Below are 24836 nucleotides of genomic sequence, written 5' to 3' on the forward strand. Positions count from 1 at the left end.
CCCTCTGAGTTTGGTAGAACTGCGATTTAAGTCTATATCTAAGTGTATTCTATCTCAAGTAGCATGACAGTGGGAGAGTGGTAGATTCTTCTGCTCTCACTAGCCCTCTTTAACCAGGATTACTGCTTTTGCCTGATCATGACTGTTCGTACATGTCTACTTAATTCTAGTCATTCACCTAATTGATCTTCTTCATAGGTTGAAGACCTGAAAGGAAGGGAAGACCCTATGATTAGCAAGGCAGATATCATTAGCCTGCCTGCAACTGGCTGCAGCCAGCTTTTTTTTTTTTCTTTTTCTTTTTTTTTTTTCCTTTTCTCTTGTTGCCACGCTTGACTGGAAGCACATAGACATTTGCTGGCCTCTGAGTTGAAAGACAGCAAAAAGCATGATTTAGGTAGTCTTCATCCTCGCCCCAAATGAGGCAGCATCAGCTTCTGCTGCCCCTGGGGCGAGGCAGACACCAAGAGCAGCTGGGGATGGGAGCAGGTGGGCTTGGCTGCCTTCCCCATCCCGCGTGGGGTGTCCCTGCTTGCCAAGGGAAGCCTGCCTTAGCAGGGCAGCACCGGGCTGAGCCCAGGCTGTCCCCATCCACCCAGAAGAGATGCCCTGCTTGCTTTGAAACAGGAGGGAGGGGGAAGCCTAATGGCTTGTGAGGTTTTATAGAGCTCTGGGCGCTTCTTAGCGGCTGTAATGTTTTCCTGTTTCCCACCAGCTGCTGGCAAAGCTTAGAGCTTACCTCTTGTGCTCGCTTCCCCCGAACCTTAGCAGAGAACTGATACTAATCTTGACACGTGATGTATTGTGACATGTGATGTGAGGTTTCGCGGTTAGAGGTTTGCGTAGCGATTCACGTGGCTGGCTGGCTTCTGACTCGTTTTGTAGGTGCTGTGATGACAAAACTCCCTACTTAAATAATAAACTCACTTATTTACAGAGTAATTAACGTACAGTTGGGAACTGCAGAACCCTGAGTTGAAAACTAAACTTGATGGAGACCCTTCAGCTCTCCCCTCTCCTGTGTGATGTTACTAAATGAGATCAACATTATCTGTCTTCATCTGGGTCTTGGGAAAACTAGTTCATTTTTGTTTGCATAATGTTTTGCATGTGAAAGTGAAAGGTCCTTTGTTTGCTGCAGGTGTATTGTCCTCCCACTCAGAAATACTCATTCTGCTCTGAAATAGGGTAAACATTTCTCAAACAACCATATAAGGGAAGAGTGAAACTTTTGTTGTTGTTGTTTTTGCCTCCTGAATATTTGAGTTTCATCCTGCATATGTTGGCATTTGAAAACAAATTTCGTTTTGTAAAGTTTACCCTGTGTGTTTCTATCGGTTGAGAACAGGCAGCTTATGGAAACTAGTGGAGGGGTAAAAATCCAACATGGAAAAATGTTTACAGGTACATCCACTCAAAATAGCTATTCTGAGATGAAGATAGGCATGAACTGCAAGATATTATCCCTGTCTCATTTGGCCATTTTCTTCTGACTATCTACTGATGTGAACGATTTCTCTGAAGAAAAAGTGTTCATCTTCTTTATATTTTACGGTACACAGTCATATATGAATGTGTATATAAACTCCCTCAAAAAAAAAAAAACACCCAACCCACCATTTCAAAAAATAGGCAGTTTTCACTGCCTTCCCTTTCTCTATTAAGACATTCAACTGGAAACAGGCCACTTGTTTTTGAGGTTCATTTAGTTCCTGTTGCTTGTCCCTGCTTGTGGTCTCCACAGCCATTGATTGCTGTGTCTCAAAGGGCGTTTGCCATATTCTAATATTTCTCAAGCTGAAGAAGTCAGCAGGGCTCCTCTTTCTGCATCCTTGATAGGTACATCTCGTCTTGCCTCACCTCCACCATTTATTGACTGACGCTGACACTTCCCTGAACTCAAACAGGCCGATGCTCCCCTGCAGAGGATCTGGAGGCCGCACGGGAGCAGAGGGGTGCTGCATCTTATCCCTAATGTGAATATCTTGTCTGTGAGTTGTTTGCGTCAGTTAAGAAGTGTGATGTTTGGGTGTACTGGTAGAAAGTATTTGGACAGAGGTAGAGCCAAAGCAGCAAAATCTGCACTGCTGTCCACAGGAAAAATCAGCCGCCGTCTTTGCGCTAACCGCAGGGGCGTTTGCGCTGGGCGAGTCCCTTCTCCTCGCGCGCTGCTGGTGATTTCCCCTCCTGAGATTCCACCAGCTGATAGGAGCACTGATAGGAGCTGATAGGACTTTTGGACAAGACCAATTCTTTACATCTCAGGAAAGGATGCTCAGATGGTTTGTCCTGAGACGGGGAAGCGCAAGGGTTGCATTTATCTTCCTCAGCCGAGACACCATTGGCCGTCATCCCCAGGCAAGATGATGCAATGGGATTTAGGCTGACAAGATGGGCTCTAGCACGGCTGCAGAACAGCTGTTGCCATCTTTAAAAGCTGACAGCATAAGGAGAGGAAAAGGCATTCACCCTTGGCAATTTTGAACAAAAAAGTATCTTTAAAAAGAGGCCAAGCGTTGGGCAGGTGGAGGCAGGAAAGCCTGTCAACAGAGCTTTTTCAAATTACTTGCCACTTTGGGGAAAATGTTTATCACCTGTGCCATTACACATCTCTGGTCCTGGCCGAGGTCCCTTTCTCTGTGTGTACCTTATTGTTCACCTCATAGGAGACCAAACTTGAGCACTAGATATTTCCCTGTTGCAGAGCTCTGGAGAGCCTTGCAGATGCTTATCTTGGAATCAAGGTTTTGTATGCTTCTGTAGCATGATTTTTGCCTCTGCAGCAAAACAAAGGATATAAAGAGCGAACATGTAAGACTATTCTCTGTTACTGCTTTCAATTTGTAGATTTGAAGCACTGCATGTCAAAATAAGTGACGGCTTCCTCCTGTGATTTATTCTTAAGGATGATGAATCAGCTGCTAATAAAAATTTAGGATTTTGATAGTGAAGATCTCTTTGGAAGTAGATTATTGTCCCTGAGAAGATGTCTATAGAAGTGGAAATGACCTATTAAAGTTCAAAGTAGTATCACAGACATTAAACATCTGTCTAATGTACACCTTCTTCTGAGATTGAAGTGGTTGTGAGGTTGAAAATAGCTTTTGTTCTTGGATTTGGTCAGCATAGCTGACAGTATAGCTAATAAAGCAAAAAAGAATCACTCCCATGGTTGTGTGTATGCCTCAAACAAATCTCTGTGATTAAGTGTGCATAGATATTTTCCAGTAAGTCACTTGTCAACCAAGTAGGATTAGGGTGATACTAAAAAGCCAGATTGTAGATCTGCCGTAGAGAATTGTGCACACTGGAGCAGCAGTGAAAGAGTATTTCAAAGTTGAGCCTGTGATTAAATAAGACTAGATTTGAGCAGGATTATAACTACTACTTTACACAAAAAGGCCATGTAGTAAGTTTGAAAGAAGCTTAAAAGCTCTCTAAGGAACCAACCCTTTTTTTTCTTTTCTTTCGCATGTTTTCTTCCATGCTCTAAGTGTACCACGGAAATTTGGCTGAAAGTAGTTTTCTTTTTCTATGAAGCAATGCGATTAAAAATGCATTTGTCTTATAACCAGATGAGCATTCCTATTGCTTTTAGAAGCATCCACTGGAATATTAAAAAAGGTAGGTAGCATATGGCGGTTATATATGGCTACAGGAATTTGTGATTTTTAGGAACAGGGAAGACTCAGGCTCAAACCTTACTCCGTCATTCTTCCCTCCTTTTCAGAGACGACCCCAGCTGTTGGCTGCTTGTTTTAGTGCAGTTTTTCCTCTTGTCCTCCTGAGTGTTCGGCTTTGTCTAAAGGCAAAGTCTTTCTAGAAAGTGACATTTTCTTCAGGGAAAAGTTCCCTAGTCCAGAGTGAATTTGCTGTTTGGACAAAAGGGAGAGGAGCTGTTATTCCGTGAGTATTAGCCTCCACCTGAGACGTGGACACCCAAATTCATCTCTCAAATTTATTTGTAGGGAGAGACATTGACTCACTCTCATGCATGCTGTCTCCCCCTTACCCCGGTGAGTACTGCATGCTGCATCACTATATGCTATTATAACCTGAAGCTAAAAATGAACGTTACATCACACTACCCAAGGACTTACGGACAACGTGTTTATGAGTATAAATACCTATTCATCAAACATACTGCAGAATTAGCTTAGTGGAATTAGTGCAGAGCAGTGGAATAACCTTGGTATTACACTGTCTTATGGCAAGTGAAGATACCACCGTCTCAGTGTTCATTTATAAATAATGTAAAAAAAAATACCGGGTATGCAGAACATAAAAATATTACAAAATACTGTCAAAAGTAGTTGTTGCAGCATTTTTGTTCATCTATATAGCCTCATCACATAAATTTTGAGCTATGACTTAGTACCCTTTTCATAGACTCATAGAATGGTTTAGATTGGAAGGGATCTTAAAGATCATCTAGTTCCAACCCCCCTGCCCTGGGCAGGGACACCTCCCGCTCGACCAGGTTGCTTTTCGCACAAAAACTACTCATAGACCAAACTGTAGATTTGTAGCTGCTAAATAAGTGCTTCTCATTCAATATCCTTTCACAGTCTTCATATTCTTTCCTAGAATGTAAGGCCAAAAGGGATCTTTGCATTCATCTAGGCTGATGTCATTTGTAATGTGGATCATAAAACACCAACCAGCGTTTCCTGACTTCATGTGGTTGAATGCACGTTTTTGTAAGTGCGTGTGCATGTGTTATAAGTATGCATATTTTTAGAACTTCATCTAATCCTGGTTTGAGATGATATAGAATTTGCGAGACTTCAGCAATTTAGTCTATGTGTTGATAATCGTCTTACTTGGAAACGTTTTCTTGTTCAGTTTGAGCTTTCTTCCCAGTGTTATTTTGCATTTCCTCTCTTTGCATTGAAACTTAGGCCGCACTAATTTTAGAATCGGATTTTTTTTGGTTAAAAAAAAAAATAATAAATCTCCCTTGTTGCAAAACCATGTCAGCCCTTCCTTGTATTCTTGAAGTGCAGTGCAAAACTCTTAGTGATTTTCTGCCCAAGGTGAAGGGATATTTGCCTGCTTAATATTTGTGCACAATTGCAGCTGCTTTCATCTACCTTAAATACTCACTTTTAACAAATGCATTGTAAATAATTCCTTCCGTTTGTTTTTTAGAACTTGGTAAATGCTAGATTTCTTTCCTTCTACTTGTTCTTTTTTCCCTTTCAATTTCATCAGTAGGTGTTTGGGTTTTTTAAAATGTTTTACCAATACCAGCATGTGATGATTTTGTGTGTTGTGCGCATTTTGGTTTGGGATAGCTGTGGCTTAGTGCCAGCACTAAAATACATTTAAAGTTTTAAGAAATAAATCAAATGACACGGTGATGATATACTTGGCTCTGCAATCCTGTCATGCTTTTTTGGCCTTTCCAAATCCATTGACTTATTTATAAAATTTCCCATATGACTTGGCACTTGCATCTGCAGCATTAGTGTAGTCAAAAGTCTGCATTTTGACAAAATCCACCTAGCAGCTGTTAAGAAAATAATACAGGATAATCTTTTGCCGTGTCTAACTCTCAAATAAAAGGTGACATCTTGAAAAGGCATTCCTTGTCTCCTGTGATAGTAGCAATAACGTGTTCTTGAAAGTAAATTTGTTGTAGCTTTTCAGAAAGGTATGCTGCTCTATTTTTAAAAAATGAAGATGTTTGCCAAAAATATCTTCAAGTGTTTTTAATTACGTGCATTTTGTATTGTAAAATTACCTTGGGCGCCAAGTGAACACATTTTTTCTGACAAAGTAAATGCTAGATAAATGTTGCCCCACATGGAAGCAATGAAAGTCAGATTCTTTCTTAGGAATTATGATTTTTATTTGGTTTCGGGCATCAGGAGAAATAAGTCAAAGCACCATCATCAGAAATGGGCATAATTGTTGCTCAAACTCTTGTGAAAGAAAATTGAAAGCCAGACATTTTAGTTCTTTATATTGAGATTTTGCTGTGGCCTGTGCAGGTTGTGACAGTTAAACGCAGCAGGGTGAAATTATGTGTTATGGTTTGGAAATCAGGCAAGAAGTAAGCATTTTGATTCTCATTGGGTATTTTGATCTCTATAACGTTAAACAAAATGATATGCAAAAGCGACAGCACGTCAGTGATCACTGAATATACCTCTCTGTGTGGTGCAATCCTTGATGTACAAAGGTTACAAGTACAATTCATCTTACAGAGCTTTAAATATTAGGCTGTGCTTGGCAGCTTCAGAAAGGAAGCTGTTCCTTTATAAGCCACCTATCTCTGAGGCTGAGAAAAAAAAAAAAAAAGAGTTGTTCCTAATTTATATAGGCGGCTGACAGTAAAACTGCTGCTGAGCTGGGCTTTTAGTTGGTCCTTGTGAGAGAATGGATTTGGGCCAAAACTTCTCAAAGTGGTTGTGCTCCTGCCCTTTGTCATGGGGACATCAAACGACAGTAGGATTCTTGGATTGCCGGGTGAAAGAAAAAAGCCATCCAGACACCAGAAAGGACAAGTGTGAAGCGCAGAAAGAGGACAGAGCAGGGATGTGCAAGGAGTGTGCATACACAGGGAAAAACACAGGCGTGCGTGATGCTCGGCGGAGCTGAGTGGCCTCTTCTGACTGAGCTGAGGCGGTTTGGCAGCAGTTGGGGCATGTGACGCATCTTGACCTGCGGTTTATATAACCTTATATAGGGTTTCAAATATAGTTTATATATATACATTTTATATATATTGTTTATATAGTCTATATATAGTTTATATATAACACATACGTCATGCAGTGCTTTGCCTCCCTTTGCCTACAGGAAATTGCCAAAGTTCCATGGCAGTTTTCATGGAGTTCCCTGTCTAACAGTCATATATGGTAGTGTATTACAATTTCCTTTAATTTAAAAATACATGAAGTTGTAAAACGAATGTTAAGGTATAGATCTGTACAGTCAAGGAAGCCAAACAACCTCGGTAGTGTCCTAGAGTGCCATCATATAATAATTGTTCTTTTCCTCCCCTCGGTCATTTGCCGTGCTGGGAGTGTGGATGCTGGACAGAAATCTCAGCTACTACAGTCGCCTGTTGCCTTGTTGCAACTACAACGTAAAACAGACTAACTTGCCTAACAATTGTTATAAACTGACATGTTCTAGTTCTGGATTGGGAAAGGGGTAGGAGCACACACACGGTTCGTTACTGTAGCTGGGCTAATGACTGAAAGCTTACACACTTGGTCGTCTCTTCTTGTTGGTTAGGCAAGTCTTCATTATTCCAGGTGAACGTTGTCGGAGTACAGAAATGAAGTACCAAACTGAATGCAAAGGAAATGTTTCCTCTTATGACCTACTTAATTCAGTGAAGAGTTATTTTTTTTGTGAAATGCCAAGTCTTATCCTGCCTTCGTCATGTCAGATTATATACATAAGTAGAAATGTACAGAATAATCACCATCAGTTTTTGAAACGTTTACGGTATCTCCAAGTGTGACTTACTTAAATCATATTTAGTTATTTACTTACTGAACTACAGTGAGGTTTTTTTTAAAGAAAGAAAGAAGTGGAATTTAGCAAAAGTATTGCTTCAAATAAAAGTAACTTTCCATTGACACATGTCCATTACAGGAGGAATAAAGATGCTCCTCAGCATATTGATTTTATAAGGGTCAATGCACAACAAGAAGGATATCTTGTGACCTTATTCCAACTTCAGGCCTTAGGTACCTAATCTCAGCTCCTGTTTTCTCTGAGAAAAAGTATGTAATATGGTTCATTTTGAAAGTTGTTTGGGGTGACTTACACTCCCACATTTTTCATTCATCCTATACAGTACTTTACTGCCGTAATGGAAAGGCTGTGAATATATTTTCCTCCAGCATGGGATCAAGCTACAAAGAAAATGAGCAGCAGTTTATTTGTTATCTTTTTGTAGTTGTTTTGTAGTGAATTTTTCATAGTATATAACTGAGTGCCTAATCCTACCGTGTTGTTTGCCTGCATGCTGGTGCATTTCTCGCACTGTAGCCAGTTTAACCTTTTCTGACAGAAATGGCGTATCTTGTGTCCGCTCTCAAGAGGAGGCACAGCTACCCTGTGCTTCAGATTCTCTTGCAACCTCTTTGGGTTACTCCTTCTCCACCCAAGACATCTCTGGAGAGAGGAAGTCTTGAGTGGACAGACAGAGTGTTTTATCCTCTGCCTAATTTGCAGTGATATTTCACGGCCTCGAAACAGCATCTGTGTCCCCAGAAGGTGTAATGTAAGAAATGCGCTTTGGCTGGGCTGGTTTTGAGGAGGTAGGGGCCAGTGCCACATCAGGGGAAGGGGAGGGCCTTGGACATGTTGTGGCAGGGATGAGCTGTGTCATTCCTTGGAAGATGTGAGGAAAGGGAAACAAATCGAATGGGCTTTGGCAGTGGTCCCGAACAGGTTGAGGAAGAGAATTAACCACATGAATGATTAATGACGGCAAAGATCATTCAGCTAGAAAAGTACTTTCTATAAGTGCTAAGTGCTGGCATTAAAAATGTATGCATTTTCGTTTTAATCCGCACTTGGCGTCTGCAAATGGAGGGGAAAAGGGAGAGCCAACAGTGTCATTATGGCAACACTCCCTGCAGCTGAAATCGTAGTTTGCCAAGGCACACAACCTAGGACCTGGTTCCTGCAGAGCTCAGCAAGCTGTGCTTGCTGCCAGTGGTTCTCTTGAACTGCTCCACCACCCGCCCTGCAGAGCTCTAAGCGAAGGCTTGGAAACCTCCTGCAAGTCAAACGTCTACTAAGGGAACAGTTGTCTTCATGAAATCCCTACTGATAAAGAGAAAGACGTAGGCCATGATCTATCCCCCGTGGATTTTTTTTACATATGTAAAACTTTCAAAGATATCGATTATCCAGTCTCTGGTTTTCTTTTCCAAAAAATAGACCTTTTGTCTCTGTTGAGTAGGAGATGCCGGGAAGGGGACCCTGACAGAAATGAGTTGTTGTGCGATCAAGGTGGCAGCATATTGCCACCAGAAAAGCTGTGTCCCAGAGCAGCAGAAATTATGCGGGCAGGAAGTGAAGTTTTTGCTGCAATCAAGCTGGGAGAGGTAAAAACTGAAACAAGATGTTAATATAGGTGAGTCTCTGGAAGGAGCTGAATAGACATATCAAGAAGCAGAACAGAGAGGGAAGAGGCTGAATGAGTAGACTCTGAAGTCTGGACCTGAGCAGCTACAAGCCACGTGCAAAGGGTTGGGCTGGAAATGTGCTTGTTGATGGGCCTGTTTGATGGCGTGGCTGGAAGGAGGAAGCGGTTTTGTGCTGTGACCTGCAGTGAGGCACGCTGGACTCCACCAGGTCAATGCAGCCCTTTCCCTTCCCAGGCTGACGGCCGGTCGGCGGCTGCATGCCTTTTGCAAGTCCTGTCTGGAAGTGGTACTTGAATTCCCTGTTTTGCCAGCTTGCCGCAGTGTGTAATCCTTCTCGCCTCCCACCCAGCTGTACGCTGAGCTTGCTTTGTATCTTCATTTCACTCTGCTGCTGCGCTAGCCTCGCTCTTTATTCACGTGTCTGGTAACAGAGAGTTAGGGACCTACTTTCTCTAATTGTCTCCAGTTTGCTATTGCCAGCTGAGCTCACAAGCAGGGTGAGAACACCAAGGGTGACCCATGCGCTGGGAAGCAGACCCTCATTTGCTCTTTCTGTGTAGCGTCAGGCTGGTAGAAGTCGCACGGTATCTGCAGGGAGGGGGATGTGTCTCTCCACCACTCCCCTCGCCTCCCTAGCAGGCACCTATGCGATAGCTCTCACCTTGACGGGGAAAGTGTGGGGGTGGAGGGGGTGGTTCCTCTTCAAGAATAACAAGGTTTGTTGTTAATTTGCCCTTAGTCTAAAATATCCACCTTTCTTCTCTCTTTTGTCGATGATCATGCTGTGCGCAACTGTGTTAGATGCTACGCTTTCAGTTATGACTTGGGTGAAAGGCTGTGGTTGCTAAGGAAGAAAAGTATTAGTATTACCAATATTTATTATTCGGTCCCCATGGAAACTGTAGTTCTTCTGGGAGTCCTAATTCTCACATTTTTCCTTCCTATGGAAAAGATGTATGTTTAACCATGATGTTCAGATAGTTATTTTCTAGAAATAGAAGGCAAGACGCACCACTCCCTTTTGCGCTCTGGTATGTTTGACAGATGTCTGTCTACGGGTAGTTACTGCTTACTAAGCTGTGTTGTGGTTTCCAGTCACATAAAGATTTTTGGAGTGTGGTTAATCTAATTTTATCTTGGTGGGGTTTTATTTTTATTTTTTTCCCCTTCCTAGCTCGCTGTTTGATTTATCCTTTTCCCTGTTATTCTTATTTTTTAATTTGCTGCGTATTTTAAATTCAGGAAGAGTTATTTGATGGGGAAATTATCTTGCTGTTTTCTATTTAGAGGTATAACCATGGCAAAAGCTTTGGGTATGGCCCATGGTTGTAAAAGGGACACAGTAGTACCTGTTTTTTCAATCAAGTTTGAGTTCTTCAGATTTTCAGAGGAAAGCTGGTAAAATACTGAATGCTTTATTCTTGGCGGGATAGTTAACTCAATCTTTGGCTCTCTTTCAGTGCCTAAAACAGTATGTGGAACTTTTGATCAAAGAAGGTCTAGAAACAGCAATCAGCTGCCCTGATGCTGCCTGCCCAAAGCGAGGCCATCTGCAAGAAAATGAGGTACGCTTTTACCACAAATAGTTTTTTCTTTTCTTTTCTTTCTAGGATGTTTAAATGTGTCTTGCTCTGTGTGCTACAGCTGCCACTGTTGCCAACACGCATTTTTAATAATTCTCTAAAGGTCAAATATTTTGTCTCCATTTGTTGAAAATGCCTTAGGTTATTGCTGTTCCCAATTGGAAATTTGTCTTTTTCTTTTCCTTCCTTCAACAGATTGAGTGCATGGTTGCGTCAGAAATCATGCAAAGGTATAAGAAGCTACAGTTTGAAAGAGGTAACTCATGTCACACTACCTATTGCAAGGCTGTGGGAACGGTATCACTCCAGAGCGATCCCATAAATCAGAATCTGGCTCTGCACGTGTTCATGCAGTAGCGTTGTGCATTAATTGTTTGGTTATCACAAAAAAAAAATAAAATCCAAAACCCGAAAACCATCGTTTCTTTTCTTGCCTTTGTGATTCCCAGAATTGCAATATTCTGGGAATAAACTAAGGAAAGAAAATTGCTATGTATTATATTGCGCTATAACTAAGGGAGGGAGTGACTTCTATTTCGAGCTTTGCTGTTTGTAGACTGACCCCCTTTATGGAGCCACCATTATCTCCTGTGATGGCATCTGGTGCAGAATTACTAGGCAGTTCTGTGTGTAATGATAACATGAACCCTGTTAATTTTTATGAGGATATAAGATGACTGGGTGCCTATAGGGATGCAGAACTGTGTGGCCATAGAGAACTTAAAGTAAGTTTTTGCGGAGGGCAGGACCCAACCTAGAAACCACTGAAGTCATCAGTAGGTTTTTGTTGACTTCAGTGGGCTTTGAAACATGACATGACTTACCAGTAAGCAGCCTCAAAGAAAGGGATGAAACTGTATAATAGTCTTATGCTATTGTTAATCATGTGGTTACATTAGGGCAGAGACCAACTTGGAAATAGAGTCTGTAAAAATAGGCACTGTAAAAACACTTTCTGGTGGGTTATACCTCCATAATATATGCTCTATTAACTTCAAGTACAACTGAAGAAAAATACAACATCTCAGTCTCAGAACGAGTTTAGTTTGGTGAATGAAAGTGGGCAATTAATTAAAACTTGGGAAACTCACTTTAGTTTGGCTCCTGTTTTGCAAAGCAGACCAGATTTATGTCTGAGTGGGTAGCATAAAATAAAAGGCTTCTTTTGAAAACGGGTGTCTTCAAATGCCCTGCCAGTCAGCCTCAGCTGGAATACATTGTTATGGAAGGCCGGTCTTGTAACCGCCTTTGAATTTTATTCTTTTATGCCCCTTTACAGAAGTGCTTTTGGACCCGTGTCGGACTTGGTGTCCATCCTCTACTTGCCAGGCAGTTTGCCAGCTCCAGCAGCCAAGCCCACAGGACCCCCAGCTGGTCCAGTGCAAAGCCTGCGACATTGAGTTCTGCTCTGCTTGCAAATCTAATTGGCATCCAGGTCAAGGCTGTCAAGAGAACATACCAATCTCTTTTCTTCCAGGAGAAACAAGGTAAAGTATTGCAAGAGATCAAGTATTTAGAAACAAAACACTCAATCTTTGAACAATCCGGTGTATGAATAGTAAAGAGGCGTTTTCCTGGTATTTTGTATTAAAGCTGTTTCCTTCACTTAGTCATTCCTGTTCCTTTAATGCTGTATTACAACTCTGGATAGCTTTTGGCAGCCTTACTTCTTGCCACCATTCTTGGCGAAACACAAAAGAACTACTTGAGCCTCTATGAGCCGCCCTTTTGCCCCAGTGGGAAAAATATGATATCCAGGCAGCTCATGAGCCTCCCTTCAGAGAAGATCTCATTGCTGCTGCTAGTCTGGACAGCGTGAGGGTTGGTAACATCATGCCAGACAGTGATTTTTCTGATACCCTGTCAGTCATCTCAACTGCTGCACATTTGGCCAATGATCGTAAGTTCTGTTTCCAGTGGCATACTGCAGCCAGTGAATAAGAAAGGCCATTGTGCATGTGTTCTACTTAATGTTTAGGCTTTTTCAAAGATTGTGTAGCAGGTCAAGGTATCATTGGCCTGGCCCTGGCCAGCCTTGGACTGAGCTATTCATAACTTGTCTTCTTTCAAGCTTTGCTGTAACAGATGACTAGCTAGGATGTCGTCATGAGTTCCTGGTCAAATATAGTAACCTTTGCACATGCTTTTTGTGTGTCCTTGACCAGAATTGAAGATCACTAAACTTCATGGCAAGATAAAAACCTTTATTTGTTTTTCTTAGTGTTTTGGTTGCTTTTGCTTTTATTTCATGCTTAATTTTTTACTCCATTGCATTTTTTTTTAATTATTATTTTGGAGCATAATGTTCCAGTAGTAGTTTGTGCTACCATGCATTTGGAGTTTCATTTACAGTTTATGGATTTAAAGCATTTTTCTGTAATCCAGTTGTCCCTAATGTGACTAACGAGTGTATGTTCTTTTATCCTGCTGTTGGGCAAATCAATCAAGCAGTCAGTCAAGGGTGAGTCCTGTTTTCCAGTGAACTGTTGATTCCCCATCAGTCATTTTTGTATCTGCCACTGGCAGTGACTGCAGGAAGTGTCATTTGTTACGGTACATTTTAGTTGTTGGTGTGCATAAAGCCTGCATACGGTAGAAAGCTACTCAAGGGAAATAAAGGTCCTTCTAATGTTTCCTCTGTTGTGCCCACTGTATGAGGGGACATCCTATGGTTTTGCACAGTGGTGCAAGACAAGAAGAGGCTATGCTGACTCTAACTTATGAACATGTCCTTGTTAGGACCGTGTTAGAGACAAAGAGATCTGAAAGAACGGTGTGCCCCAAAACCTCATGGTTCCCGATTTGGAAGGAAATTCCTAGGGAGGATCCTCAAGGAGGGCAGAGACAAGCAATCTCTCACTGGTGCCCCCAGTCCAAAGGAATGTGGTCTGGGCTTGTGCTATCAAGGGATTGCTTCCTCTTTTTCCGTGAGAAAGAAGAAGGGAAAAAAGAACATGCTTTAAACATACAAAGCCTTTAGGTGTAAGCTAGCTGCTGCTCATCTGATATATTCCAGGAGGAAACTGTATAATATCTGTTAGTATTACTAGATAACAAAAATAGTTGGTAAAACTGGTAAAATACATGGTAAAGAAAATGTCCTAACGTAGGCACTGTAGTCATTAAACATTTTTTTCTAGAGATATGTTTGAAAAATAGAGTATAGCCAAAATATTTGAATAATAAAATTCAGTTCGCTAGTAATTTCTCTCTCTTTTTTTTTTTTTTTTTTCTGAAATGAAAAAGTAGGCTTACCTTCTTATCACAGTTCTTAAATTTTCTTCTGTAAACTGACGTGGCCACATATCTTACTAATTCCTCACTCTCTCCCACAGTTCAGTTTTTAAAATGGAAGAAGATGATGCTCCAATCAAACGCTGTCCAAAGTGTAAAGTTTACATTGAACGAGATGAAGGCTGTGCCCAAATGATGTGTAAGAACTGCAAACATGCCTTTTGCTGGTACTGTCTGGAATCTCTTGACGTGAGTACATGCCGTGCACTCTGGTTCTCAAAAGCTTGGAGGTTCATTGCTTTGCCACCCAGCTGTCTCATTAATCAATTAAATAGTAACTCACTAGTTTCTGCCCAACTTGGTGGACCGCCACCCACCAGAGCTGATGGGTAATTTGATAGGATTTGTATGCTCTGTTTTACTTCTCTGACCTGTGTGATCTTAGCAGTTTGCCCATGTGAGTCAGTAAGTAATCAAAAAAGTAAAGTTTTATGAAAGTATTCTGTTTGCAATCTTTACATGGCAATTAACATGGTGGAGTGGTGTTGCTGCTTTTTTTTTTCTTTTTTTTTTAAATAATATGTCATTTGGTACTGACTTTGCAATGTTCCCCTTCTTGAATGAGCTACACGATGAGTATAGCAATGTTCTTAGTCTGTGGAATTTTAACAAACCCTAGATTTGGTGCGTCACCATGCAGGAGACTAGCAGCAGATTTGTTTACCATTCATTGTATTCTGTGGGACAAGAAATAGATCTGACATATGAAAAAGAATACAATGTTCTCCTAATACCAGGGATTCGTCAGTCTATAAGCTGCTGCTGTCATATGTTTATGTTTTGTTTTTTTTCTAAATCAGCCTGTTATCGTGACCAAGGATCAGAGTATATACAATATACAACATCTGTTTCCATGTCATCTGTTTTATAGCATCGTTGACAATAGCAAAGGAAATGTTTTAGGTTCCCGAAGCTACTCTGACTATTCAAATCCTGTGGCCCATTTGAATGCTTTACTAACAGTCCTCGAGTGCCAGGCTCCTTGCATGCTCAGTTAAAAGGCAGTGTTCCCTTGGTACTAGGCCTGATACTGTGGCTGGTTTGTGAAAGGATGGCAGGATAGAGATAGGGACATCATTTCTTAAAAATCTGTATTGCACTTTTATTCTTCAACTAGTAAAAGGAACCAGCTTTGTGAAGTCTGCAGGACAAGTACTCATTTTCCTTTGCTCTTTCTGTATGTGTGCAAAATACATGCAATGGTCAGCTTACCTTCTTGGATCTTCTTGCTAAACTCCATGCTAGTATTTAAATATGCAGCTTGAGAGCCTTTGGGAGAATTCGTTACAGATATATAACACTTGCTAAACAAACCTGTTTGTAAAGACACTTTAACTGTAAACAAAGCACTTTGGAAAGATTGGAGCTGCCATATCCACTTTACTAAGCTTTTGTCTTCCTGTACAATTCTTGGTTAGAAGTTCTCAGGAAGTAGTATTTTATAACTTGAAGAACAGCTTGTACTTTTGTTTATTGCCTACCTTTTCATTTAATGTTTTGTAGGATGATTTTCTCCTTATACATTACGACAAAGGACCTTGTCGAAACAAGCTGGGACACTCCAGGGCGTCTGTTATCTGGCACAGAACACAGGTAATGAATGCTCCGGTCTCTAAAAGCTCTGTACAGGTCTACTACCGTCACAGTGCCTTCCTTTGCCTGACTCATTTTAACACCTTAGGGTAAAATTCTCTGTCAAATGGTAACTGGTTTTCCTAGCATATTTAAAGAAGGCAGTAGCTTGGAGAGGAACAGTTGGCTTTCCCAGAGAGGACACTCCTTAGCAGAAAGCCACAGACAACTAGAAAGGGTACATTTGCAGAGCCAGTTAAGTGCCAATCCAGTATGTTCTTCTCAGTAAACCCGGAGTACAAACTAGGTTGCCACCATCCATATTATTAACAGGGAAGTTCATCCTGCAAGCGATCTTTATCTTCAAATACAGAACTAGAGAGGAGTTAGCCTGAGTATGCTCAGTACCTTGCTATGGACTCCAGTTGACTCATTGATGTAGGCTGGGTAGAAGGTAACCCAGCGAGCTTATCAGTAGCTTCAAACACGATTTCAAATTGAATATTACAAAGCATGTGGGGGTACCTCTTGTAGTCTAGATGCAGTCTTGCTGGACCCAGCATGAATCCTGGCAATGGAAGAGCTCTCTGCACTACTTCAATGCATGCAATATAAATGCCAATGTGTGACTTAGTCCAATCTACTGCCTTTACAGTCACTTCAGAAGTGCAGGGACATCTGGGTACCTGAGTCATGTCTTCCTAAATTAACCGTGTGCCGGTAAATATCTACCTTAGCTTGAGACGAAGTGCTTTTTTTTGAAGTACAGACTTCTTTCCCATTTGACCATAAATCCCAAGTCTAGAGAATAAACACCAAGTCTAAACTGAAATAAAAAGAGAAGGATCGTACCCCTCTCCCTCCACATACACCCCTGGACACGTCAGCTACAAACTTGGTTTTGTTTGGCTTAGCCAATGCTATTTTAGAAAGTGTGTGGGTATATAAGCTTTCTTGATATACCTGTAATGTGAGGTGATTAATCGGATATTTGAGATCTCAGCCACAGTAGTTAGCGCAAACATATTTGATAGACAGTATGTTTGATGTTCTAGTCACTGTTGAGAAAGTGATAATTGTCTACCAGTCAGGATGTAATTCTGCTAAACCCACTAAAGCCAAATCAACATTGCAATCATTTCCTTATGTTAAGTTTCTTTGAGTATTTTATCCAAGGCAAACTGAGGTGAGCCTTTGGTTTGTTGTTTGTGGATTTAAAAGAAAATATTTATTTTGGCCAGAGGGAATGGCTTGATGCTGAGTAGGGCAGTAACTTCTTCAGAAGCAACAGAACCAAGTAGAAAATGAGTAAGTAACACGCAGCAGGCAGTTTTTCTTTAAAAAAAAAATAAACTAACGACCCCCCCCAAAAAAACGAAAATAAACAAAAAACCCACAACAAACAAAATGAAACTTAATGAATTCTTTGATGGCGTATTGAGGCTGAAAGGAAGGTGTAAATAGATACCTCATAAAAATTACCAGTAGTCAATCCAGTCCCCAGAATTGCTAACTTCCAGCTTGGCTCTGTCTCGCCAGTAGACTCTTAGCCTGGGCTGCAGAGAGCTAGACAAGGGCATGCTGTCTCCAAAGAGCAGTAGGGCAGTAGTTTCAGCTCACAGTTTTTAACGAGATTAGAATTTAGTTTTGGTTTATGTCTATAGTAAATAAATGTAAAAATTGGTAAATGGAAGTTGCAGGAGCTTGTCAACACCTCCAAAAAAAGAACAAGTAATGCAACTTGCCCACCTTCGAAGCTGAAAAAGAAATCGCCTTTGGCAAGAAATAATATTGTTAGGGCGAGGAGGTTGGAGCTCGTTATCCCTGGACAGCGAAAAGCCGGGATCGAAGGAATTTGGGGCGGCGAGCGCTGTCGCACAGCGCCACCTCCCGCTGCCGCCGGTCCCTCCAGCCCCGGCTGGAGATCCCGGGGGGGGAATTGCGGGAAGAATTAACGTGGTAATCAGAACGAGAAATAGTCCGTGGCCGACGAAAGTACTAGTAAATCATCCCATCTACACCATGGCTAATTAAATATTTGGCAGTTAATTGAAGCGGCATTTCTAGCCCTGGCTGGAAGAATTCTTTAATGAGTACTGCGCTCTAATTTCATTTTGCCTTCTGTTGTGAGGTTTTGCTAGCAGATTAGCATTCCACTCCTGCCTTCATTATTCAGAATTATTCACAGACACTCTCATGTGAATAAATCTAAATTATTTTCTCAAATAATTTGCGGGCATATTGTTGCAGCATTACTCTTAGAGTTGCCTGTGGCAAATGGGAAACTTCCTCAAGGCAATGAACCTAAACGTGAATGTTTTTCTAATAATTTTCCAAATTTAAACTTCAGAAACTAACAGAGTTTGTCACACCGACAGAATGGGTAGTAGGTCCGCGGTCCTCTGCCCTTGCTGGGAAGAGGATGAGGATGACCAATACATGTAAATGAAAAAAAATGCTTTTAGATAGAGTTAAGTCATGCCCCCTGAAGCAGCAGGATGAGCTCAGGTCTGACTGCAAAAGGCATTTGGCATATGCAAAGCCTTCCTATCATCCGTAGTGTTTGTAATCTGTGGCTGAGATTTCCAAGTTTGTGTTCCTGCTGATGGGAAGTTTGTGGGAGTCTTCCCAGATTCTCCATGAATAACAGCAGAACCTCGATGGATTCTTTTCAGAGCTTTCTGCAGCAAAAAGGGGAGCACCTGAAAGTAAGAGTCTGTGATTCTCTTGTAGTCTTGATCCTGATACTCAATATTTAGGTTTGACGAAGAAAAAAGTATCTAGTCAGGTCTTCCATTAGTTGTTTGAGGTAAAGCAAAACTCAAAAAGGCAAATAACCATCTGCATCAGTTTGCGTGGTGGAAGTGAGTTGTGTAGCACGGCTCTGACTGGAGCAATGAAACGTGGACGTTCGCTCTCTGATTTCACTCACGTTTACTGATCGCAGGCGCTGTCTGTAGCATATCCCTGGGGGGAAGTCCTAGCTCTGGTAAGGTCAGTGGCATTTGCTGAGATCCTTTTGAAGGACACTGATGATGCACTGGTGTCAGCAGAATCTAGCCAATTGCTATCCCTAACACAATGCTATTCCCTTCTCTTGCAGGTGGTAGGAATTTTTGCAGGATTTGGTCTTCTACTTTTGGTGGCCTCCCCTTTCCTTCTGCTCGCTACACCATTTGTTCTGTGCTGCAAGTGCAAATGTAATAAAGGCGATGATGACCCTCTGCCTACCTAAGACTGAGAGGAGATTGGACTCATCACAACATGTGTTTTGATTTTATTGTTGCTGTTGATGTTTCCCTCTTGCACTTACATTGTTGTAGCCTTACTTGCCCCGTTCTGCTTTTCATTGACACACGGTCTCGCTTCCAGGAACTGTTGTTACTACTGTTGCATAGATCAATTCATGACGAGGAGGGTTATGGAAGGCGAGTTTGGTGCTAAAGGGAAACCACGGACCCAGGTATCTATCTGAAATGAAGAGGTGATACTGATACAAATAATGCAAAAAGTTTCTGATGCCCTGCTGGTGGACTGGGAACTGTGCTGAATGACATCAGCAAAACAAGCTAAAAATGCATACAAATCTAAACTTCCTGCATATCTGTTCGCTTCAAAATTTGGTGTCTTATTCCTGCATATATTTAAGTTTTCTATCATTTAAATCAGATAGTCAGTGTGACTTTTTCGTGTTTATTACACATCTGGTTTTGTTAAGGCCGTCACAGTGGCCTTTTTAGTACCTATTTTTCCAAGTATAACAAAATCAATAAGGTGCATATAGGCCATCCTATGCCTTTCTTGAAATTTGGGGAGGGTTAGAAGGACCAAGTTGGTCCTGTTGCCTTCCAGGAATTTTTTTGAAGTCTTATAAGAAATTTGTTTGATTGAAAGCTACGTTTTAAAAATGAATTGGTGAAGCAAAAAGGTTGAGTGGTGACACAAACCTGCTCTCTAATCGAGGTTCTTTTAAAAATGCATTGATGGTATTGATTACCGCTGGACCACTAGTGTTTTTCTGAGTTGTTATTTTTTGCTGTTGTTTAGGGTTCTGCTACACTTACAGGGCTATGTTAACTTCTAATCCAGGTATCTTAATCTTTTTTATATAGAGAGATATATATATAATCCTATTTAAACCAAATGTGTAAATAGCTGTGCTATTGAAATATTTTGGAAGTTCAAGATAGCTTGCTTCTGTCTTTAGGACAATTATTAAAAAATACAGGACTACCTTTACTAGTAGCAGACTCTTGGGTTATCAATGAATCTTTGCTTTTAAGTATAAAAATACATCAGGGTTATCCCTGTAGTTAATAATAAAAATGCCTGGGATATTTGTGGAAGTTGTACTTTACATTTAAACTACTTAGCCCATTTTCAGAGTTAATATCGTGTGATGTGTGGTGTATGCTGTTAATAGCGATGCTGTGATGAAACAAGTTTTCATTTGAAAAATAATCACTTGACTTGATTTGATAGTTTTGCGGAATTCACAGTGCTGTGTTTCCAGGAGAGTAAAGCGTGCTAGTCAACATACTGTTAAGTTTCTCTTCAGAAATATTTTGTTGAAAACCATTTTGCTGTGATTTTAAAGCCTACAGGAATTTGACTAATAACTTCTTGCCATGAAATACGAAGCATCTGAAACGATGTGTTTGTCGGCTTGTGCACTCAAGTCTGACTGCGGGTTTTTCATCATCGTTTATTTCTGTGCATTATCAATGTACTCAGATGGATGAATACATTGAAGCCAGGGTAATTTTGCACTGAAGATGTATTAAGACCCTTAACTGCTTCTGGCTGCTGTGACAGGCTGAGAATATGCTTTCATAGCTCAAGCATAAGGAAATGACTCCTTTCTTTATGATCTTTCATTTTATACTGTCTATCTATTAAATAAAAAGACTGTAGGGTACAATTTTGAAAAGGCCCGCTGTCTTTTTATAAAACTACTCTTGAATTTCTTCTGCTCTCCTCCTTCCGAGTTTAATGGTATCCAAATTCAAACTGTATCTAACCGCAGATTTTAGCTTTGGAAGCTAGAGGTTATCTGGAGTTCGCTTACCTGCCTTGATTTTAATGAGTTCAGCCATTATAACGTGAATAAAAAGGATAGCTGTTTTTTAGCATATCTGAGTTCCTTGTGATATCTTCAGGTTGTTCATGGCAATGCACAGTTCAGACCTTTACTCGTCATATTTGGTTTTGTTATCACAGTATTTTTAGTATTTTAGCTGTCTTTGTGGTTAAAAATTGCTTAGTTGTTCAAAAATACCTGAAATCCGGACAGCGCGTGCGATCCCTGTTTGCCAGCCCCCCGCGGGGTGTGTGGAGCGTGGCTGAGCTCAGCGGGCAGGGAAGTGGTTGTCTCGCTCCGCCTCTGGCAGCAGCTCAGTCCATGTCCCCAGAGGAACCCTAAGCCCAACGCCTGGGTTGTCCCGAGTCATAGATAGCTTCATGGAAAGTCATGGAAGCCCTTCTGCGAAAGACAGCTTCCTGCAGGTAAGCTTGAACTATGGCCTTTCATCCTTGGCCCTGTAATTCTTTTTAGCTGGAGGGAAGAAAAAAAACACCTATACAACAGGGCGTAAGGATTTCAAGGGTTGTTAATTTTCTACTCGGGAGCACTAAAGGTTTTTGCTCTATGTGGCAGTGGCTCTAATGACCAGTTCTACTACTGGGATGATAGGAAACAGCAGAGGTGCAGTGGCCTGTTAACAGTACTGGAGTGTCCTGGTATGAGGTTTATTTTCTCTGTGCCTTTCTTAGAGACAGCCTTTATGTGGCAATACAGCAAAACTCAAGTTTTCCACGGTACTGTGTGGCCAGTTAATAATCAATGTCAAAATGAATGGATTCCCAGATTTAAAGAGGAAAGAAAAAGAAGTCCCTGACAAATACAGACAATTTGACATGATAGTTTATAATTGATGCTCACAAGTAACATTATATATAATCAGAAAACTGTGTAGTTCTGCCAGTTTATCTCTCTTTCTGATCTCAACGTACTTGAATTGCTACTGGAGATTTTTATGACATATCTCTTGTTTCACATGCTGGCTGTTGGGATAGACTATATGCCTACATATATTTACCTAATACCTAATCCTTTCAGGTTTGCTAAATGTCATTCCATCTGTATTCTTCTCGGGGAATTTTTTTTTTGTTTTAAATGCCGATTTGTTTCCAAAGTAACAACTTCTGGCGGAGATGTATTGAGTTTGGGGCATTTTTATGTTACAGCTTATGTTGATAGTGTGACATTTAATACCCTGAAATTGAGTTGTAAATACATTATTTTAAACTCTGACATTTAAACGCACTGCCGTGGAAAAGCGAATGTTTGTCTCCGCTGCTTTTTCAGATGAAATTCTGTTACAACAGCTTTGTCTTTATAGATTTTCACCAGAAAAATAAGATACATTGCATGAGTTCTGTTGCGTTTTTATGGTTATGCTATTATTTAGGTTTTTTGCATTGTCTTAAATGCTGTTTTTAGTGGAGTTTGTAACAGTCCATCATTTGCATGTTCTGGTGGGATGACGCAGTGTCCTGTCTAGCAAGCATGGGACTGAGTGTGGCGTCCAGACCCCAGAGGCTTTGCATCTCCCCAGACTTGCCATTCATTAGTTGGGCTGAAGTCTGTCCTGAGAGAGGGCAGTAGCATGGTCTGTTCCAACTTCGGCGGCAGTAGCGTTGGGTTTTCCCCACGTGACATTGGACAAGTCACTTGTCTCCTTTTATCTCAATTTAACCATCTTTTAAATGGATGGACCAATGTTTACCTACCTCACAGGAGGGCTGTGGGGGCAAATTCATTGGTTTTGAGGCTCTTCAAGATTCTGTGATGAAAGATTATATATACATGCTTACTCTAGTTTTATGTTAATATTTCAATTTTATTCATGGTGGCATTCATCCTGAAACCTCCTACTACTGACTTCAAGCCAAAAATTTGGGATGCTTTCCCCTACATACCAAGGAGCATAATCTTTCCTCAAATACTCCAGTTTATGAATTAGGCAAAATCCCAAATAAGAGCTGACTGGATCAACTCTCAGCTTACAGTCGATCTCCTGACATGCGGGAAACACAGTCAAAATCAGTGAAAAGCTCTCTTGTTTATGGAGATGACAGGATAAAATATTCATAGATCAGAAAAAGATGAAGTGCTTTTGGTTTAAAATTGTTATGGGCAGGAAAAGAAAAATGAAGTTTTGTGCATTTCGTCTGCAGGTCTTTTACTGTATTAGGAGTAAGTATATTTAATACAGGCCTTTCTCAGCCCAGTGAGGTGCAGCATGCATAAAGCTTTGTGCAAGTTTGCTTTTTAAAACCAAAGTTTGTACATTTCACATACATAATCTGAAATCCTGAGGAAAACAGGTAGAATACGGTTGTTGTTGATGACAGTGATATTAAAGACATCAAAAAAAGTCTCCATCAGTGCTTAATTGCTAATGCACTTATACTAAGTAAGGCATGCTGTTTGTGTTTAGAGCCCTGTGGTCTTCATTATTGCTTTGATTTGTATATCTCTCTTATACGAATTCCAGGAACATTAGGTACAGGTACGTGGTGCATAACTGAACCTTTCTTGATCAGTTTATCATGGATGTATTTTAAACTTGTATAGGGATAAGCATGAAGGAGTCATGCGTATGTATAAATAATGTATTTGACCAGTGTAAAAATAGTTCTGTTGATGTATTTGAAATGTAAGTACATTTTGTGCCACTAACACTGTGATGTATAAAAGAGCTGTTGAATGCCTTTTAATGTTGTGTTTTGTACTTTGAATCATATTGAAGAGTTTAATTTGTAATTTCAATAGATATTTTAAATGAATGTGTCTCCTGTGATTCTTCGTAGCGACCTTTCAGTGCTGTCCGTTCACTGAAGAAAAGTGCTTTCGTTGTGGTAGGACTCCCTGTGCTTATCTGCCCCTGAGTCCTTCAGACCAAGCACAGCCTGGAGCCTGGAGATGTCCTGCCTCGCTCCTGGGCGTAACTCTGGTTTCTGACTCATTGTCTCCCAGCTTAGCTGAAAGAGGGAATCCTGTGATCTCCAGAGCTGATTTCACCCACGGCTGGGTCTTTGGTCCAGCTCCTGTTGCAGTCCACTGCTGTACGCTCTAGCTGGGTAAATGTGCTGCTCCGAGGATCACTCCCAGATGTGTGGATATTCTTGCACCACAGCTTTAGGTCTAGTGGAGGTGTCTGGGAGTAGCTTGTATTCCCCTCAGTTTGACATGTTGTGGAGGTGACACTTTGAAAGGCAAAGCCCGGTCTCCTGAACAACCGAGCATACTTAGCTCTCTTTGGGGTGGGAATTGGCTCTCGTGTTCTTGACTCCATCAACAGGCGCTTTGCATTTTGCCTGAACTGCAGTTTAGGATGCAGTCTTTCCCTCAGCGCCCACGGATTCTTTCTCGCTTGTTAGGATACGCTTTGTCTGTAACCATAAAATAAGCACAGGCGCAATTTCTTCAAAAAGATGGAATGCATAACTATATGCATAACCAACTTGCGCGTATGTGCTCTACACCTGATAATTTAAGAAAAATCAAAGCCACATAATAACAGCTACTCAGTCACTCTTTCATTTTTGTGGAGCATAATGATTTCTCTCTGTGAGGGAAAGATCAGTTCAGATATTCTGTTCAATTAATTGGGCAGAAAATAGTCTGTAAATGCCACGAGGGGTTTTGACCTGTTCTTGGAGCAGGTATTATTAACAAAGCAATCTTTCTGCTTTCTTCCTCTGCTCCCACAGTCTGTACCTTCCAATTAGGGTTTGTTTTGCTTTGCAGTTTTCTTTGAGAGAGGAGGATTATTTCTCAGTCACTTGCAATTATCTGGTAGTTTAGTAACGTTTAGCTCCTGGGCATTTCCTCAGTCTCTCTGTCAGGTTCCCCTTGCCTTGCTGTAGAAGGATTTCCTTCAGCTGTGTGGCTGGGTTTCTGCGCAACAGGTCTGTAATCAGTGAATCAAGCTCTGAGGAAACTCTAAGTGGAGTAACAGACTTTAGGGGCTCAACCGTCTAAAATTAGAGTGGTTAAGTTGAATTCTTAAATGGCAAACTTCCAGCCCCTGTATGCTGTAGTATATAGAGAGTGACCGGGATCATTAAGTCACCAGCGGTGACCCACATCCATAGTACTGTTAGGAGGGGACCCCATCCCAGAATAACTCCTGCCCTGTACCTGGGCACTGGGTGGGAGAGTTCAGGTCAAAATCATGCCACTAACCGTCCTGTAAGA

At 41.1% G+C, this 24836-nt stretch overlaps 1 protein-coding gene across 2 annotated transcripts in view; it reads left to right on the forward strand.

The window, feature by feature from the left end:
- RNF144A (ring finger protein 144A) overlaps window positions 1–23422 on the forward strand; it is a 70746-nt gene extending 47324 nt beyond the window's left edge. For both annotated transcript variants that reach the window (XM_063330434.1, XM_063330436.1), the window contains 6 exons: window positions 10583–10687; window positions 10901–10961; window positions 11985–12192; window positions 14041–14188; window positions 15503–15592; window positions 18675–23422. In XM_063330434.1, coding sequence (XP_063186504.1) covers window positions 10583–10687; window positions 10901–10961; window positions 11985–12192; window positions 14041–14188; window positions 15503–15592; window positions 18675–18806 — 744 coding nt within the window. In that variant the 3' untranslated portion in view covers window positions 18807–23422. The remainder of the gene's footprint in view (window positions 1–10582; window positions 10688–10900; window positions 10962–11984; window positions 12193–14040; window positions 14189–15502; window positions 15593–18674) is intronic.
- Window positions 23423–24836: the final 1414 nt, after the last annotated feature.

This window comes from Chroicocephalus ridibundus, chromosome 3 (genome assembly GCF_963924245.1).
Source record: "Chroicocephalus ridibundus chromosome 3, bChrRid1.1, whole genome shotgun sequence".
In the NCBI taxonomy this organism is placed as follows: domain Eukaryota; kingdom Metazoa; phylum Chordata; class Aves; order Charadriiformes; family Laridae; genus Chroicocephalus; species Chroicocephalus ridibundus.